This window comes from Apium graveolens, chromosome 7, assembly GCF_009905375.1.
Source record: "Apium graveolens cultivar Ventura chromosome 7, ASM990537v1, whole genome shotgun sequence".
Lineage (NCBI taxonomy): Eukaryota > Viridiplantae > Streptophyta > Magnoliopsida > Apiales > Apiaceae > Apium > Apium graveolens.
In genome coordinates this window covers 112,585,867-112,605,901 of record NC_133653.1, presented here as the reverse complement: position 1 = coordinate 112,605,901, position 20,035 = coordinate 112,585,867, and the positions used below count along the sequence as shown (strand labels likewise).

The 20,035-nt window shown below is 37.0% G+C and overlaps 2 protein-coding genes across 2 annotated transcripts; one reads left to right on the top strand and one right to left on the bottom strand.

The window, feature by feature from the left end:
• Positions 1 to 11,779: 11,779 nt before the first annotated feature.
• Positions 11,780 to 12,277, bottom strand: LOC141671943 (small ribosomal subunit protein bTHXm). Its single transcript, XM_074478398.1, has one exon. It carries the CDS (start codon positions 12,169 to 12,171, stop codon positions 11,902 to 11,904), a length of 270 nt encoding a protein of 89 aa, XP_074334499.1. The 5' UTR covers positions 12,172 to 12,277; the 3' UTR covers positions 11,780 to 11,901.
• Positions 12,278 to 17,255: 4,978 nt separating this feature from the next.
• On the top strand, positions 17,256 to 18,546 carry LOC141673967 (uncharacterized). Its single transcript, XM_074480693.1, has 2 exons — positions 17,256 to 17,964; positions 18,040 to 18,546. Exons 1-2 carry the CDS (start codon positions 17,461 to 17,463, stop codon positions 18,544 to 18,546), a joined length of 1,011 nt encoding a protein of 336 aa, XP_074336794.1. The 5' UTR covers positions 17,256 to 17,460.
• Positions 18,547 to 20,035: the final 1,489 nt, after the last annotated feature.

Below are 20,035 nucleotides of genomic sequence, written 5' to 3'. Positions count from 1 at the left end.
TCTCAAATAAAATTGAATTCGGAATACCAATATCAAATTGATACCCTTACTATGAGTTCAATATACAATTTCATCCCAAATAGAAGAAAAGGATTCTCGAGGAATCTATGGATATTAGATCATCCATGTTTTTAACAATTTGTTAGATATTTACATTCTCGACTGAGGAGAATAAGTAAGAAAGAAGAATCAATTGAAGATACTCATTATGAATATTCATCGATGAATCGAGGAAAATTTATTAAAAATCTCTTGGATAATTGAAATGAAGTATAAATAGCTCTGAGCTGAACAAGAAGATCATAATATATGAATGGAAGTTCATGGATCAACTAAAAGAATTGAACAAGTCCTAATGCGAAGAAATACTATTCAAGTTGTTGGTCACATCAGAAGTTCAAAGTAGGGAACTAAAAGGATTGCCTGATATGACTTATCAAGGCAATACGAATGATCAACAGTTTAGAGGGAGTAACGTGACAGTGAGTAGATGCTAAAATATTTCACTGATTATTCTAACTCTCGTCATTATCCATCTGAGGATGATCCCACTTCTTCTTCTTTGTAATTCCATGTTTCAACTAGTTTCTCTTTCAACATCATTTTAAAATCACTTACTAACTTGACTTTAGTAAGTATATCTATCATTCCGGTGTTTTACCTCGAATACCTTACTCAGAATTACTCCAAAAGTATCTGTTAGGCCGATAGGGGCCTGCTACGCACATCCGTTATTAATTACAAGTGGCCAGTTCCCCCTGAGAACAGATCAAAGAGATCTCTTAGGGATCTCAATGCAATCCATAAGTTCAGTGGCATGTGTGTGTAAGTGAACATACATTACCGTATATATTAGAGGTCTACGAGTATATATACGTAGTATCTGACATCAATTATACCAAAAAATGCTACCAAAGAACCTTCTAAAAGCTATTCTACTTAGTTTAGACTTTAGGTTTACTATTACTAGCCTTTAGGTTATCATTCTATCTAGTCTAGGTTACTATTTGGTTACTTGACCATGGTTAGTTTATTACCATAGTTAGCTAGTATAGTTAGTTTGGTTTGATACGTTTATTTATTCGTTTACGCGGAGCTCGGTTGCTTATTTGTTTTCGTAATAAATTCTCATAAACGGTTTGCGGTGTAAATCCTTTCTTATACGTTCTTTATATTTTGAAGTATCGTACTTAGATTTGAATTTGTAGGATTTTAAATTTGTAATTATATTGTGATTCTCGTAATCCTTGATGGTTCATAGAAACGATCGTTTTTCAAAGTTCATTTTCTTCGAAAACTAATAGCGTTTACATATACTAATTTGGTACGTATAATCACAATATCAACTCAGAATCTTAAATGAAAAACTCGTATATCGTGTGGTCATAAAAGTTTTTATTAAATCGCAAGGTTACTATTCATAAATGTCTTCTACCGATGTCAAAAATTTGAGTTCTTACATCATATGAGTTGTTTCTGTTGTACTAACAATTTTTTTTGTATATTTAGACTGATTGATAAAAGTACCTTCATCAGTATGTGCAACTTGCAATCCGAGAAAGTAACTCAATTCTCCCATTATGCTCATTTAATACCTTGACTTCATAAGATCAGAAAATTTCTTGCACAATTTGTTGTTAATAGATCCAAATATTATATCATCAACATATATTTGTACCGAAAGCAGATCTTGATCCTTATTAATGTAAATTAAGGTTTTATCAATTGTGTCTCTTTTGAAACCATTTTCAATCAGAAATTTAGCAAGTATTTCATATCAGGCTCTGGGTGCTTGTTTGAGTCCATAAGGTATTTTGTCAAGTTTGTAAACATGATTAGGAAATTTTAGATCAATGAATCATGGCGGTTGCTCAACATATACTTCCACTTCCAGTTCTCCATTTAGAAAAGCACTCTTGACATTCATCTGGAATACTTTGAATTTCTTATGAGCAGTATAAGCTAAGAAGATTCTGATAGCTTCTAGTCTTGCCACAGGAGCAAAGGTTTCATCATAGTCAATACTCTCTTGTTGAGAATATCTTTTTGCAATAAATCTAGCTTTGTTCCTGATTATGGTGACATCTGGATTTGTTTTGTTTCTAAAAACCCATTTTGTGCCAACTACTAACTTGTTCTTTGTTCTAGGTACAAGCTTCCAAACCTCATTTCTTTCAAATTTATTCAACTCTTCTTGCATAGCTGTAATCCAATTAGCATCTTTGAGTGCATCTTCTACTTTCTTTGGCTCTTCCTTAAAAAGAAAATTATGATACAAATATTCATGCTTAGTTGCAATCCTAGTTTGAACACCAGAATCAGGATCTCCAATTATGAGATCAGGAGTATGATCTTTTATCCATTTAATTGCTCTTGGAATTTCAGTCCTATTTCCTGATGCTCCCCCTGAATTTGATGTGTCATTGAAATCATTGACATGTGAAGCTCTTCCTGTGTCATTGCTCTCAATTCCTGACTGTGTAGAGCTTCCATTTATGGACTGTTCACCAAATTGATCATGATGCTCAGTTGAATGATCTCCTCCTAATGAACTAACATTTGTTGAATTTGTATGACTTGAAGAATTCCCATATGACTCAGTATTTCCTGACCCATCATGTTCTCATGATATTTCATCATGATCTGATTCACTCGAGGTATGACTGATTGAGTGTTGATGTTGCTCCCCCTCAATATTTTCATTCTTAATAACTAATTCTATATCAGGATCATCATTGTCAGGATTTGACATGTCATTAGTATTTGTCGGATCATCAGGATTTGAGTCAATTCATGATTTTGCCTTCTCATTTGCAAACACTAGTTCTTCATGTGAGTCTTCTTCAAAACCAGGAATCTTCTTGTTATTAAAAGGTACATGATTTGATTCAACAATAGTTCTTATTCTCAGATTAAAAACTTTGTAAGCTTTGGAAGATGGATATCCAACAAAAATACCCTCTTCTGCTTTTCTGTCAAATGTTCCAAGCATCTCAGGATGTAACCCCTGTACAAAGCATTTACATCCAAAGATGTGAAGATGTTTCAAGCTTGGTTTCTTTTCTTTGATCATTTGATAAGGAGTTAATCCATGCCTATTTATGAGAGTCAAATTTCGAGTGTAACATGCAGTATTGACAGCTTTAGCCTAAAAATAAGTTGGGAGATTTGCTTCCTCGAGTATTGTTCTTCCTGCTTCAATCAATCTTCTGTTTTTTCTTTCCACTACTCCATTTTGTTGAGAAGTTCCAGGAGCTGAGAATTATTGAGAGATTCCTATGTATCTGCATAGTTCATCTATCTTGGAATTTTTGAATTATGTGCCATTATCAATTCTGAGTATTTGCACTTTATATTTTGAGCCATTTTCAGTTAACCTCGTGTGATTTAGAAGAATATTTGGAGTCTAATCTTTCCTGTGCAAGAAAAATACCCATATAAATATGGTAATTTCATCAACAACAACTAGGGCAAACATTTTCTTGTTGATAGATATAATGTTCATTTGGTCAAAAAGATCCAGGTGTAGCATTTTATATAGATTTTTAATGGATGATTCTGACTTGCTTTTGAAAGAAGTCCTTCTTTGTTTGGTTTGTTGACAAGAATCACATAAACCTTTAGGAGAGTAGTACATGTTTGGTAGTCCTCTTAATAAATCTTTCTTGATCAGTTCATTGAGATTATTGAAATTTAGATGAGAAAGCTTCTTGTGCCAGTTCCAACTTTCATCTACCGATGTTCTACATATCATGAAAGTTTCAAGACCATCAGAATTTGTATGAAGTTTAGCTTCAGTTTGGGGAAGCTAAGGAAGAAGAAAATAGAAGACTTAGAGCTCAGAGAAGTAGGAAGAAGCAAGTCATTAAAGGAGTGAAAAGGAAACTTGAGATGCAGGTTGCTTCAACTGAAATTGAGAAGACTTTAGCTGATGAACCGAAGAAGAAGGAAGAGAAACCTAAGTGGGTAAAGGGGATTAGAAAGAAAGCTAATGCAAAAAGGCCAGCTAGTCCTTCTGAAAGGGAAACTGATCACGTTCAATCTACAACAACAAGTCAACCAACTATGTCCATTGAGGAACCTGTTGAATTCAAGGTTCATCCAGGCATCAACTTTCATGGTGAGCCTACCTTACCCAAGGATGAACCCATAGATTGGGATAGTTTGCCTTTACCTGAATTCAATCTACCACTTCCCACTAAAAGAGAAATCTAAGGAAGAGAAGTGTAAAAGTCAAGTCAAATCCACCTCAACTTAAAGTGGTTTCTAAGCATAAGCCCAAAGTCAATAAAGATGATCAGCTATTCATCTGTGACATCAAAGAATTCTCATATATCAATCTTTTCTTGGATGAGCTAGATGAAGTAAGGGGAATTGATGCTTAAAACAAGCTGCCAGAAAGATTGATGTTTAAATATAAGGGAGGCAAGGAGATCACTTGGCCTTTACACATAATTCTCAATGAAAGCCATAATGTTCTTGTGAAGGTGTTTTCTGCAATGAAAAGGGATTTTGGCTTCACCAAAGCTGCCAAATCTGAAGTACTTAGCAAGATTAGCCAAATAAGACAAAGCTGGAGAAATCCAAATGCACTGCTTAGAGTTTTAATTATTCCATACAATGGTGATACAGTGATTCGAGACCTTATTGGATGATGGAGTTCAGAGATGAAAAGAGTGTCAGAAGATTATTCAGACTTGAAGATAATTACAAATATCAAACAATGATACACTCAAAGAAATGCAGGAGATGCCAGATCTCAATGATGGAAATGAAATTGAATTCTTTAGACAACTCCAACACCTAATTGAGGAGAATGACAAAAGACTGAGAAAGATGACTAGGGATTCAAGGAGAAAGAAATAATCAGCTCAGACTAGAGGAGCATATTGAAATGACATGTAACTACACTCAACTTCCTTTGTTCAAACCTTAATTGAAGCATTTTGCAATTTATCTACTGCTTACAGTCTTAATTTTAATTAGGGCATTTTGTTATCATCAAGTTAACCTGAATTTATGTCTATTATTATATTAGACATAAATTGGGGGAGATTGTTAGAAATATGTTGTATGCTTGATGATAACTTGACAAAATACTCTAAGTAGATAAGTTAAATGATTTTTGTAACCATCAAGTGATGGAGTAGCTTACGTTTTACATAAGTCTGTAGCACATTCCTATATACTATAATATCTTAGAGGTTTAGAAGTTGTTAAAAATTCCAAGTCATGTTGACTACTAGCAAGATATGCAAAATAGGTTGGCTAATTATAAATAGATGATGTCTTGTAATTCTGCATAAGTGAAAGAGTATCAACTGTTGAGGAAACACTATCAACGGATAAACTGCATAGCACTCAACGGATGACTCAAGGCACTTTCAACGGATGATCCATAAGAGACTCAACAGATAATCCAAGTTGAGTATCAATGGATGACAGATTCAAATAGCAGTTGAAAGCGACTAGACAATCACATGGGTTGATTGTATATAAAAGGAATGTGGCAGCCTGTAATCAGGTTTATGAAGATCAAGAAGCATTTCCATTTCCATGCAAAACAGGGACATTCAAAGATGTTGTATCTATCTGGATTTTATGGGACATAGAAATGAAGAAACATGTGATTAGACCTAAATAATAGATTTACGTTTCGTCTTATTACATATGTAACTTGGTGATATATAAATCAAGTGTAGCAAAAAGTTAATTTTTGATTGACACGGTCAACACAAGCAAGAACAAGAGAGCATCTGTAAGCTGTATCTTTTAGCACTCTCAAGTTTAGTTTGTAAGAACTATTGTAAGCAGCTGTGTGCTTTTGCAACACAGAGATCTTCTACATTTATATATATCTCTGGTGAAAATATCAATCCACCACAAAGTTTTTAAACAGCTTTATTTAATTACTTTATATTTTGAATACTTGAATACTTCTTATCTGAACCTAACTTATTCAAACACTGGTATATATATTCGTAAAGAGATTCTAAATTTTCCAAAAGAAACAAGAATTCCATTCAAAGCCCTTCTGTAATTCTGTTGTTAGATTGTTAGGGAATAACAAGTAGTGCTAACAGAATTTGCAATTTTATCGAACTTGGATAGAGGATCATAATAGTTGCGATACAAATTATGATACTCACTACAAGTATAAATTGAATTCCATACACTATCACAATGAAAACAAGGATTTTTTGACTTATAAAATACTAATCTATCCCTAACATCAGACTCAGGAATAATAGTTGCCTTCTTTTTAATTATCCTGCAATCAATAGCAATACGATTAGTATTACCACATTTAAAGCAGGTCTTTCTGGGAGCATCAAGAATATATTTATTACTTTATTAATTCCCTGTTTTCCATTTCTACTTCTTTTAGAACCCTGAATATATGGTTTACCATTCACCTCACTTAATTTCTTTTTTCAGTTGTCCCTTTGATAAAAGTCCTATATTTTTGCCTTTCTTTTTAGTTTTTTTATCTCAACTTCCTTCTTTTCAGGATTTCTAGAAGTAGATTCTTTTTCAAAAAATGACTTAGGTTCATCTTCAGCAGTGCTAACAAATTCAAAATGGGTGGTGTTAGTGATATTTTTGTCAGAATTTTTATCACTATGTTCATTGTTGCCTAAACACTTTTCCCAATTCTTGTCTGTTATTAAGCTACGAGCCTTTTTACCTGAACTAATCCATGTTTTAAAAATCCGCCTTTCCTTTTCTAGAACTTCTTCTAACAAGGAATAATTGATATTTATCTGAGTTTCATTATGCTTAGCCTTGTCACAAGCAGCCTTAATTTCATGCATATAGATTAACTCAGCTTCTAAATGATTATTTCTCTTTTTCAGTTCAGTATTCTCAAAAACAAGCTTATCATTTTAAAGGATTTATTTTTGAAGTTAACATGCAATAATTTCATAAAGGTTTTAAGCTCAGAAATGTAATCAGTATTCACAGAAAAAACAGTCATAGATACCTTTTCAGCAGCATAGATGTTTTTTTATGATTTGCCATTAGAGCATAACATTCACTCTCACTATCAGATCAATTAAATCTATGTTCAAAATATATGTTCAAAAGATGATTATCTTGATTTTATAAATATCTCAATTAACAGCTACGTTCCTACAAATCAGGAACCGACAACTAAACTACTCCTTAATTATTGGGATTGTATAAATCAGTATATCTTGATTTTTTTTGTAATGTCGATACCCAGTCATATCCTGATGACTGTATTCGTCCTGACGACATATCCTGATGCCATGCAAATCCCAACAAATCAGAATTATGGCTTAGAGCATTTTTCACCTAACAAAAGCCTTCAAATATTAATAGATGATCCTTCCAAATTTTCCTTAAGGTTTTCAGATAAGCCATAAAATTGTTATCATGATGAACTCCGAAGTGCGTAATTTCATGGAAGTTTTTTCAAAAATACCTTATTTTTTAAAAAATATTTTAAAAATACTGTCATTTTTAAACTTATTTTCAAAAATACACTTTTTTTAAGTTTTATTTTCAAAAATATGATGTGTAACCTCTGCAATATATCCTGCAACTTTTGTTCATTTTTCTCAAAATTGATTTTATGGTTGCAAATTTAAAACGTAACAAATGCAATCTTGAAATCAATCTTTTCAAAATTGGAAATTAAGTTGCATGACAGGTTGCAAATCGTATTTTTGAAAATGAAACTTAACAAATAGTATTTTTGAATATAACTTTAAAAATGCTAGTATTTTGTAAATAAGTTTAAGAACATAATATTTTGGATAATTTCCTCGCGTTTCGAAGCGGCCTTTCAAAATAATGTTTCATTTTTTGTATTTCTTATCTGATTGGTATTCTGAAATTATGAATTAAAATAAATATAATAAATCAAAAAAATTAAAAAGCCTTTTTTTCGTTAAACATGTTTGAGTCGCTCTCTCATTCACAAATCTAATATCATAAAATTATATTATCTATTAGCCAATAATAAATATAAGATTTTTCTGTTTAATAAAATAAAAGTATGAGAAAATTACATAAATAGATTGAAAGGTATGAAAGTCGCCACATCACCGCCATCATATCTACTTTATAAACCATCGTCTTCTACTTTATATAAATAATAATATAATGATAATAATTTTAAAAAATATTGAGAAATAATATTTATAAATATTTATCTTTGTAATATTTGATTACCTAAAATTTAATAGAAAAGTTTTAGGAAAATGTAATACAGTAAACTATTTTAGGGGAAAGAGGAGAAATAGTAATAAATAAAGAAATTTAAAAAAATATCAAGATGGTAATATGATTAGAAGTGAAAGAAGAAATTTCACGAGAATAATATGATGGTAAGTTAATTTCAGAAATTTTAATGGAAAATGTTGTATAAAATTTAGAAGAATATTACGAATGATGATAAATATTTCTTTATAAGATTTCATAAACAAAATGTTAAAGGAAAATTTTAGAAAAACAACATATAAGTTGATTTCAGGAGGTGAAGAAATAGTACTAAAAAAAGAAAGTTAAGAGAATATCTAAACGGTAACTTTATTTAAAGAGAAAGTAGAAGTTTTTGAAAAATATTATAATGATTAGTTGATTTCAAAAAATTTAGTGAAAATGTTGTAAAAATTTTAGAAGAATATTTTGAATAATAATAATATATTTAGCAGAATATAAGAGAATTGTCATTTTTAGTATTTATTAACTCAAAAAATTGAGGGAGAAAAAAAGATAAGACCATTAAAGAAACTGTACCTAAACGGCTGTCTTGTGTTACTTTAGAGGTGCTCAATTGGGCCACTTTGTTGACTGTTTGAAGAGTATTGAAATGTCACTAATTTTGAACGTGACTTTAATTTCTTTAATTTCAAAGTATTTGGTTAATTCTACCTGCACAGCTGCACATGTAGTGTATCCACGAGGGTTTGTAATTGAACACAATCCAACATATTATATAAATATGAAAACCACATTATATGGTTTTGAATAATTAGAGGAAAACTAGGTTTAACACTTCTCAGTTCTCAGTGATGCTTTACTTTCTCAAATTCTGCATTTCCTTGAGCTTTGGAAGAAAGATTTAAAATGTTGTCAAATTTGAATAACAGATGTCATTTTTAAAAGGATGCAACGAAGGCTTAATTCACATGCTCAACAGGTCAGACACTTAAATGAACAAGCGCCCGAATTTGTGCAACCAATTGGATTTTGTGTTCAATTATAAAGCATTAAATTAAACAAGCCAACTTCTAGTTTATTCTCTAGTAGTTTGAAACGATACGAGCAGCACTCAAAAATACAACACTATGTGATATAACTACAAGGCCAAAAATGAAGTCTACAAATTCTTCATGAGGCCAATTTATTGCTGATGCTGTTCAACTTACAGCCCATTACTCAAATTGTAGGACACCACTAATTACACTCACCATATGGACTGATACTTTTAGTATTACATTGGATAAATTTAAAGCCGTTAATTGGTGGTGAACACTGCCCATGGGCCTTGTGACTAGATTAGACCCTGATGACTCTCTTATTCTTCCTATTTTTAAAATTTTATAAAGTGCTCCACATGGCCTCAACCTCTAGAAAATTTTTACTCAAATAAATGGTACAAGACTACCAGTAGAGCTACACTAAATGTGTTTTTTCTAGCATGGAGGATACGAAATCCAGCCCCAGGTCATGATTACCAAATAAAGGATATCACTCCTATGTCATGTACAGAGGACTTTATCCTTTTCTAACAGGGGAAACTTAGTTTGTTGTTTTCTCTGAGGTTGAGAATGGACATAAAACTATCAGAAAAACAGACTAAAACATCCAATTCACAATGACTGGATGGAGTACAACAGGTACTACTCTTTAAACAAGAGTAGATAGAGTAATGTCAATAGAGTTGTTTAGAATAACCCTACAACTGAATGCATCTGGACTGTATGACATTCTTTTTCACGAGCTCTTGGTCAATCTTATACTAACAAGCAGCAAGTAATTCTTATGACCTACCTACCAAGTAAACACCTAAGTGTGCTCTATATAGATAGTATTCGAGATCACGGAGATACTACTATCTACTAGAAAATAGAGTTTCAATCCATCACTCTAGAAAAATTAATTATTGTATCACCAAAACACTTTTATATAAAATCATAGTGTACTGCTTGGTTTTATTCAAAAACTATCATCTCAAAAACATTGAGAGTAGTTTTGATAGACCGAAGACTCTTGCTAGGGTTGTTTAGTATAATTACACTAACTCTTTCTAGGTGTGTAAATAAGTAGAGCCCATAGTGCCGTCATGAGTGGCTCAATGTTCCAACTCTTGCTAAATAACACAAAAAAAGGTCAGATTAAACCATAATATAATGGATACTAATTTAACTGCCGTAGATACCTATAAGCTATAACCCAAGGATACTACTTAAACTGCAGCAGATAATTATAAACCTGATCAGCGTTGTTTCTTTGTTCTTGTTTTTTCATATTACAGGAACTTGATAAATATGCAAGAAAAAAGGTGCAATTTCACACTCATTGGTATCCCCTACTGACCTCGGTCTTTATATCGGCTCAATGACATGAGCCTATACCATCGACAGAAAAGACAACGTATCAGAATTTCTCCCAATAGTCGTTGCTCCTCTAAAGATAGAGTGACACAAATATACTATTTCAATCCCAAAATTATCGATGAATCCTGTCTTCTTAATCATATGATGCTATTTAATGCTCTCATCCTCTTTAAAAAAGTGACAGAAATATAGTATCTCAATCCCAAGATTATCGGTGAATCCTGTTTTCTAATCTTTTGATGGTATTTAGTACTTTCAGAATGGCTAAAAGAATAGACATCAAGATCGAGCTATATAACAATTTTTTTAAGTCAAGATAAAGAAATTGCAAGCAACTCTTACACATCCCACTTCCCACTGCCTTCATATATGGTACATGGAACCTCCACTCGTTACCCTTTAACTGCTTAATGCATCCAATTTTCTACAATAGAGCAAAAAGGTGTAGCCTCGCATTAATTTAAATGACATATCAACCTGATACCAAAACCCGGATAGCAGCTCATTGGCAGGAGGAGCCAACAATATCAACAAACACCATATTGTAGTTTCTACCTATAATTGGTGCTTCAAGAATGATCAAGTCATTCTATAGCAAATCGAGTGAATCGAAAATTCATAAAAAGGGAAAAAGAATCGTAGGCATTGAACTGCTGGATTCCTACAAAGTATACTTTCTTCAATAGTCACGCTCCTTATTAGATTAGTTAATAATCCTATATATTGGATATCATAAAAGGAATAAGAGGTTGTGGCACCATAAAAACTTAATTCACAGAAACATAACGGAAAAGGGTAATCCATCACATAACCTACGACAAGATCATGGGTACAAAACTATGAATATATATTCCCCCACTACTCTAAACTTCATATATACTTATAAACAAAAGCAAAAGAAAATGGACAAAGACTATCAATTCCTCTAATAAATTATATCAACTTTCAACAAAGAAACATCAATCATTTAATATATTATATAATAAAAACTGCTGCAACGATTCTCATCAAATCCTATAGTATAACATATTAAACCCATATACTTGTATCTAATGCTCCTTAACCCCCTCCCCCTCGCCAAAAATACGGGGTCATCTTTACCCCCCCCCCCACCCCTCAATAGACACATACTATAACAATGCAATCAAATATATATATATAACAATACCGATAAAAACAAAAAAGAGTTCACCGTCCCAGCCGAAGTAATTATTTTGGAAACATCAAGTGAAATGTACAATATTCCGATAACAAAACACCAACAAACAATGTCGGTAAATAAAGAAACTACAAAATACGATAAAACATTTCAAATGAGTTTAAAAGGGAGTGGCCAAGGAGTGGACCTGGGGACCTCAACTTTGTCCTTGATTCTCTCGATTTTCTTCTCTTTCTTGGGCCTTGAGTTTCCATAGGAGCCTTTGAATCTTTTTCCACTCTTTGTTTTCTTGTCGCCTCTTCCGCATAATTCCGGCGAAATTGATGAAGAGAGGGATGTGAAAGTGGCGGCGGTGACGGTTTTGTCGGCGGAAAGTATGAAACTTTTGGCTGCTCTGTTGCAAAATTGCAGCATCGCCATTGTTAATACTGGTTAAACCCTCGAATGTCCCAAATGACATGAGACGAAGCGTTGAATCAAGATCTGGCCCTAATTTTTGGTATTGGGTTAAAGATATTAGTCCATTTAAGGGCCCGTTTAGTATCTTCCTCTCTCGGATGTCGTTTATTTCTATTATTATTTTTCACATATTTTAAATACGGTAAAACCTATATGAATTAATATATTTTAAATAATACCTTTTCTGAAATTAATAATTTTCTACGAAACAGACTTAGATCATAAATCTATATACAAATACTCCCTCAATCCCACTCAATTCTTTACCTTACTTTTTGGCACGCCTTTCAATACTCGTTTAAAGTATGCTTCCACAATTATTTTTTAATTTTTTTTCTGTTAAAACTTTTATTCAAAAATAAAATTAAAAAAAATATTATGAAACTATACTTTATAAGAGTCTCGAAATACGTGCAAATAGTGAACATAAACATCCCAGTGGGACGGAGTGAGTATAATTTACTTATATAGACTAGCATAACCCGTGCGAGATACATCAATTTTCTAATAATGTTTCAGAATACAATGTACGTAATTTTTGAAATTTCAGTTTTCCCATGTTTTGTTAGATATAAAGTGTATATCCCCATATAATTCAGTTAAAGCGTGCGAAAAATACATTGGAAACAATTTATACTCAATGATCGTTTAAAACTGATATCTATGATTGTAAGGTGATTTAACCTTGTTGTATATGGAATTGACAATGTCTCGGTCTAATTTCAGGGTTCTCGTATTAAAATGTCAGTACAATATTGTTAAATTCATTGTGATGACGTTTAGTTAGCAATTTTATTGTGTATATGTCATTGTGTGTTGCTGTATTAATGTAGCTTGTGGGTATCTGTTACAAAATTGTACGATGTGACTACTGTGAGAACTTATAGTAGTTAGGCTTCTAAAACCTTTCTTTTTGTACTTCGTATAATATTTCTCAGTATCAGTTCTTTTATGAGAAAATGACCTAGATAGCACAAAAAAATATTAAAGACCAAAATAATGGCCCTTTAAGACACTCTAAAATGATAGATCATGTTGCCTGATAACTCCTGGTGGCGGGGCTGCTCCTTCGACGCCGTCCTGGATCTTTCGCCGCTGTAGAGGTGTAGCTGTGGTTGGGTTCCTACAAAATAACACCGGAAGGGGGGTTGGAGTCCCGCGGCGCCTCCGGCGTGAGAGTAAGAACTAGCTTTTTGGGAAGATGAGGATGAATATGAATGCGAGGTGGCTGTGTGTGTATATGAGTGTGAAAGAAATGATTAACCCCAAAACCTCACCTTCTTGGGCTATTTATAGCTCAAGGGTAGGGTTTTGGGGTTGGTACCTTTGAATCGTAGCCATTGGTTCTGGGAGCGGAGGGCACCTGGCGGGAGTGGATGCTTTACACGCGTCAGCGCGGGACTGGTCGAGGAATGTTTTGAGGATCCTCTGACACGTGGCCTGATTATTCCCATGATTGATGTGTGACAGTTGTCCCCGTCACGTGCTTGGGCCAACGTCTCACGTGTTGGGATTTATCAGGGTTTCGCTTACGGGACTAAGCTGGTCGGGAGTGGTAGTGTGCGGGAGTATCCCTTCCAGGAGCTGCGTAGAGTTATGAGCCTAGGAGTAGGCATTCCCGGAGCTGCACGGAGTTAGGAGCTTAGGAGTAGGCCTCCCAGGAGCTGTATGGAGCTGAAGGCCTAGGAGTAGTTCTCCCAGGAGCTGTGTGGAGTTAGGAGCCTAGGAGTAGGCCTCCTAGGAGCTGTATGGAGCTGAAGGCCTAGGAGTAGTTCTCCCAGGAGCTGTGTGGAGTTAGGAGCCTAGGAGTAGGCCTCCCAGGAGCTGTATGGAGCTGAAGGCCTGGGGGTGGTTCTCCCAGGAGCCATATGGACTATCATGTGCCCCCCACTCCCTTATGCAGATTTTCTGGATGGGGGAGTGAATTTGGTTATGTTTGTAGAACATGAGTTTTTGATTGTTTTGTTAAAAGAACTTGAGATTTTCTTGCCTCCCAGTCCGGAGTTCGTTGAGTTCAGCGAATCAGGACTAAGGTTGTCGTCTTTAGCAGGAGTTGAGCTTTTCTTGCCCCCCAGTCCGGAGTGCGTTGAGTTCAGCGAATCAGGACTAAGGTTGTCGTCTTTAGCAGGAGTTGAGCTTTTCTTGCCCCCCAGTCCGGAGTTCGTTGAGTTCAGCGAATCAGGACTAAGGTTGTTGTCTTTAGCAGGAGTTGAGCTTTTCTTGCCCCCCAGTCCGGAGTTCGTTGAGTTCAGCGAATCAGGACTAAGGTTGTCGTCTTTAGCAGGAGTTGAGCTTTTCTTGGCCCCCAGTCCGGAGTTCGTTGAGTTCAGCGAATCAGGACTAAGGTTGTTGTCTTTAGCAGGAGGTGAGCTTTTCTTGCTCCTTAGTCCGGAGTTCGTTGAGTTCAGCGAATCAGGACTAAGGTTGTTGTCTTTAGCAGGAGTTGAGCTTTTCTTGGCCCCCAGTCCGGAGTTCGTTGAGTTCAGCGAATCAGGACTAAGGTTGTTGTCTTTAGCAGGAGGTGAGCTTTTCTTGCTCCCTAGTCCGGAGTTCGTTGAGTTCAGCGAATCAGGACTAAGGTTGTTGTCTTTAGCAGGAGTTGAGCTTTTCTTGGCCCCAAGTCCGGAGTTCGTTGAGTTCAGCGAATCAGGACTAAGGTTGTCGTCTTTAGCAGGAGTTGAGCTTTTCTTGCCCCCCAGTCCGGAGTGCGTTGAGTTCAGCGAATCAGGACTAAGGTTGTCGTCTTTAGCAGGAGTTGAGCTTTTCTTGCCCCCCAGTCTGGAGTTCGTTGAGTTCAGCGAATCAGGACTAAGGTTGTTGTCTTTAGCAGGAGTTGAGCTTTTCTTGCCCCCCAGTCCGGAGTTCGTTGAGTTCAGCGAATCAGGACTAAGGTTGTCGTCTTTAGCAGGAGTTGAGCTTTTCTTGGCCCCCAGTCCGGAGTTCGTTGAGTTCAGCGAATCGGGACTAAGGTTGTCGTCTTTAGCAGGAGTTGAGCTTTTCTTGCCCCCCAGTCCGGATTTCGTTGAGTTCAGCGAATCAGGACTAAGGTTGTCGTCTTTAGCAGGAGTTGAGCTTTTCTTGCCCCCCAGTCCGGAGTTCGTTGAGTTCAGCGAATCAGGACTAAGGTTGTCGTCTTTAGCAGGAGTTGAGCTTTTCTTGGCCCCCAGTCCGGAGTTCGTTGAGTTCAGCGAATCGGGACTAAGGTTGTCGTCTTTAGCAGGAGTTGAGCTTTTCTTGCCCCCCAGTCCGGATTTCGTTGATTTATGTAGTCCGGACTTGGAAGTTGAAACGGTTTTGGGGAATTTCCCCCCAATTATTTGAATTGTTACAGTTGTCTTTTTCAAAAGACGTGCTGTAATAATGACTCTTCAATAATGACTGCTCGTGATGGGCGGCTGGGATCGTGCCACGTGGCATGGTTTTTTAGTTTTTTACCCCCTATAAAAGGAGGCGCTGCCTTCTTTGTTTTCTTTTTATTGCTTCTTCAATTCTTCTTTGTTTTTATTTCTTTCTCTCGAGGTCTTTCTTTGCCGTTCTTGCCGTCGTTACCTGTCGCTGTAGCTTGGCCTGTGGTTGATTATTGGTCGTCCCCAGTCGCTCCGTTATATCAGTCTCGTAAGTTTTGCTATATTTCCCTGTTTGTGTCTTTACTTTGATTCTTCCGTTTTCCTCATTGTTTGGTTGTATTGTTTATGTGTTCTTGCGTTTCGTTGTTGTTGTTTTGCTGTATGTATGTGTATATATATGTGTTTGTGGGCATGTTTTAGTTTTTGATTCTGTATTGATATTGTTTATGGAATTAGGGTTTTATGTTAGGGTCCGGACTTGGATACTTAGTCCGGACTAATAGGCTAGGTTTTGGAATTTGCAATTGGTTTGCGTTTGTGTTTGTGTGTTGTTTGAGTTCGGAGTAATAGCTTCGGGGTTTTTGCAGTCTGGAGCGTTTGTTTAGGGGTGTTTTCTTTGTTGGGTCTCCGGACTGTCGATTTTAACTTGTAATTAAAATGAATCGTAGGGTAGTCCGGACCATGTAGCTTTCAAGATAAATAACCTGTAGGAGTTTTAGACTAACCTTTGTCACTTGTTTTAGGTTTATGGTCCGGACTAAAGCTCTTGCCAAGGCCTACATAACTTGTTATCCGGGGCCATCTAGTTCAGGTTCTGAGTCTTCTGCTGATTCTGAGCGGGTTGAAATGGGTAAGAAAGCTTCTACTTCGGACTCCGAGGCCATAACGAAGCTTTCAGTTGCTAAGATCTCCTCCAGAAAAGTACCGTGTAGTCCGGAGGGGCTCTGGGTTGAGAACCTCGGGTATTTCGTTACTAAGAGTGAAGAAATTGAGGATAGCTTTTACTATAGGAGCATTAGGTCCGGATACGCTAGGCAGCCGAACGCGAATCCGGGGCCTTATAATCAGGAAGAGCTGGATAGGAAATTTGCTGGGAGTATAGCGGCTAAGGAGCCCTATGAGTTGAGGGAGGAATACGCCGCTTTGGACCATGAGGCGCAGGATTCTTCCATCCGGGCTGCCTTTCAGCTGGATCGACGGATTGAGTGGAGGTGGCCGACTCCGGAGGAAAGGATTTATCATAGGCCGGCTGATGGGTTTGTTCCGGTATGGCTGGAGCATCTCCGGTCCGGATGGAACCCGCACTGGCACTTGTTCCTCAAGCACCTGTGCAAGTATATATATAAGGTTTCTCCGATGCAGATTACGCCCAACGGTATAAAATGGATGACTTGGTTTATTGCTTCCTGTAATAAGTTTAAAGTTCAGCCCACTTTTAAGCTATGGCATCACTTATTTCATTTGGTCCGGTCCGGACAGACTCCTCTTTATGAGCTTCGGTTCCGGGCTGCTGAGTGCGGTTACGGGGGCTCTTATAGGCCAGTGATTCAGCAATCTTCTTTGAAGCATTGGAATGGAGAGCTTATCATGCTGAGGGGCTTAGATTTGTTTTATCTTCCTTATATAGCTGCCGACGGAGTCCGGACTAGGTTCCGAAGGGATGTTCTCCGGGGAGATGCGCTCCGGATGATATTTGCATTTTGTGAATGCTTGGGTTTTCAAATGACCCGGGATACCTTTATGATGTATAGGACTATGCATAGAATAGGGTGTAAGTAGTTTCTCTTTTTGTCCGGACCTTCTATATTTTTGTTGTATATCTTTATTTGTCTTGATTCCGTACCAGTTTTGACTTGTGTTTTTTCTTTGTTCCTTTGCAGGTTTGCCTCATTACAATCCGGACATGTCGTCTTCAGCCTACAGTGATGCTCTGAAAGGTCTGGGCAAGGCTTTCAAGTTACCGAAGAAGAATGCTGTTACTGGCTCCGGATCGAACGCCTCGGTCGAGGAGGGGTCACAAAGCAATGCCGTCCCAAATCCGGAGCCTGAAGTTCATGTGAACCAGTCTACTCCGGAGAATAATGTTGAGTTGGATAATGAATTTGACAATCTTGAGGATTTGGGTCCTATTGGGGAGATTCCGGGCGTTGATTCTGGGCGGAGAAGGAAGAGGCTCCGGACTCTTGGGTCGAAGCCTCCTAGGGCTGAAAATTATGAAGCTGGCTCTGGGTCCGGGGCTGGAAAAGGGAAAGCTGTTGAATCGGATAGTCCGGATGAAGTTGTTCCGGGGCTGGAGGAAAAGGTGGCTCGCTTCATGGCTGGGATTCCGACTCAATCTCAGTGGAGTAAGATGAATGAGTCCGGATTTGATGCCACAATGAAGGAGTGTTCCCGTCTCTGGGGTCAGGTATTTTCTTTCTGTTCTTGTTTCTTGCTTTTATTTGCCTTAGAATATTTTTCTGAGCTTTTCCATTTTTTGCAGCTTGGTGGGTATATGGCTGGATCAGCTTCTCTGGCCTACAATGAACTGAAAATCTCCCGGAGTACCATTGCTGATAAGGATTCGGAGATTAGTCAGCTCCGGGACCAGATAATTGTAAAAGACAATTCCCTCTCCGGACTGAATAAGCATCTGAATGAAGTGACTATCCGGGCTGATAACGCGGAGAAGGAGGTATCCGACCTAAAATCCGAGTTGGTTGAGCTCCGGAGGCAAATGTCTGTTGTTCGTCCGGAGGCCCAGGTTATTGAAGAATTTAAGAGATCTGAGGAGTATGATAGAGCTCTCGCCAATGCTGGTGCTCCGGAGATAGCTCGATGCTGGTTGGTTGCTGAGAGGCATATCAAGACGAGTCCGGAGGCTGATTGGGATAGTTTCGTGTCTGAGTTTATCAAAGCCAAGGAAGATATTGAGCTTGGACTAGGTGAACCGGAGCCGTTCGACGGTCCTTGCCCCAGTTTCCTGCCTCCCCGTGCTCCGGAGTCCTGATCTATATTTGATTTGTAAAACTGCTACTGCTACTGATTTGAGACTTGATAATATTTGGTTCTTGTAATATTTTTTGTACTTTGGTCCGTGCTTGTTTGAGGCCGTTGAATTTGTAATGAATGCTTTCTTTGACGCTATTTTACTTTTCTTCTGTAGTTTGTTTTTGCCTTAGAATATCTTCCCAAGTTGAATTTTGCTGTAGTCCTGACTAATCTTCTTGTCCGGACTAGTGGAGGACTTTTAGATAGAAAATGAATTCTAAGTAAAATTTGGTTGCTCTAGTCCTGACTAATAGCTTGTCCGGACTAGTGATAAGTTGATTGTTCTAGTCCTGACTGATAGCTTGTCCGGACTAGTGGTTGCTTTAAGTTAGAAAATTAATTCCAAGTAAAAGTTGGTTGCTCTAGTCCTGACTAATAGGTTGTCCGGACTAGTGATAAGTTGATTGTTCTAGTCCTGACTGATAGCTTGTCCGGACTAGTGGTTGCTTTAAGTTAGAAAATTAATTCCAAGTAAAAGTTGGTTGCTCTAGTCCTGACTAATAGGTTGTCCGGACTAGTGATAAGTTGATTGTTCTAGTCCTGACTGATAGGTTGTCCGGACTAGTGGTTGCTTTAAGTTAGAAAATTAATTCTAAGTAAAAGTTGGTTGCTCTAGTCCTGACTAATGGCTTGTCCGGACTAGTGGTAAGTTGATTGTTCTAGTCCTGACTGATAGCTTGTCCGGACTAGTGGTTGCTTTAAGTTAGAAAATTAATTCTAAATAAAAGTTGGTTGCTCTAGTCCTGACTAATGGCTTGTCCGGATTAGTGGTTGCTTTTGGAAAATATTCAAGTTAAAAAGAAAGCTTTTCATTGATCATTCATACAATATAGAAGGAGAAACATTTTGGTTACTTGCCATATTGGCTACAAGTTTTTGGTTGCTTTGTTTGCTGTACTACTGATAGTATTTCCTTAGCCTTAGTCCATGCCAAGTGTTTGGCACTTCTGAGTCATCCATGTTCGAGAGCTTGTAGGTTCCTGGCCTGAGGACTTCTTTGATTTTGTATGGTCCTTCCCATTTGGGCATTAACTTTCCGGTGTTTGTGGGATCTGATGCTTCAGTGTCTCGAAGGACTAGGTCTCCAACTTGGAAGTTTTTGACTCTTGACTTCTTACTGAAATGTTCTCTTGTTTTCTCCTTGTACTTCTCCATTCTTACCACAGCTTGGTCCCGGACCTCATCAATTAGTTCCATGTTTGTTTTGAGTCCTTCTTCATTTGCTTCTTCTTCAAAGTTTATTGCTCTGTGGGAAGGAGAGCCTACTTCAATAGGGAGCATTGCTTCTGTTCCATAAGCTAGTTTGAATGGAGTTTCTCCTGTGCTTGTCCTTGGGCTTGTCCTGTAGGACCAAAGTACGCTTGGTAGTTCTTCTGGCCACTTGCTTTTGCTTTCTTTGAGTCTTTTCTCGATACCTCGGAGCAGGATTCTATTCGTTACTTCTACTT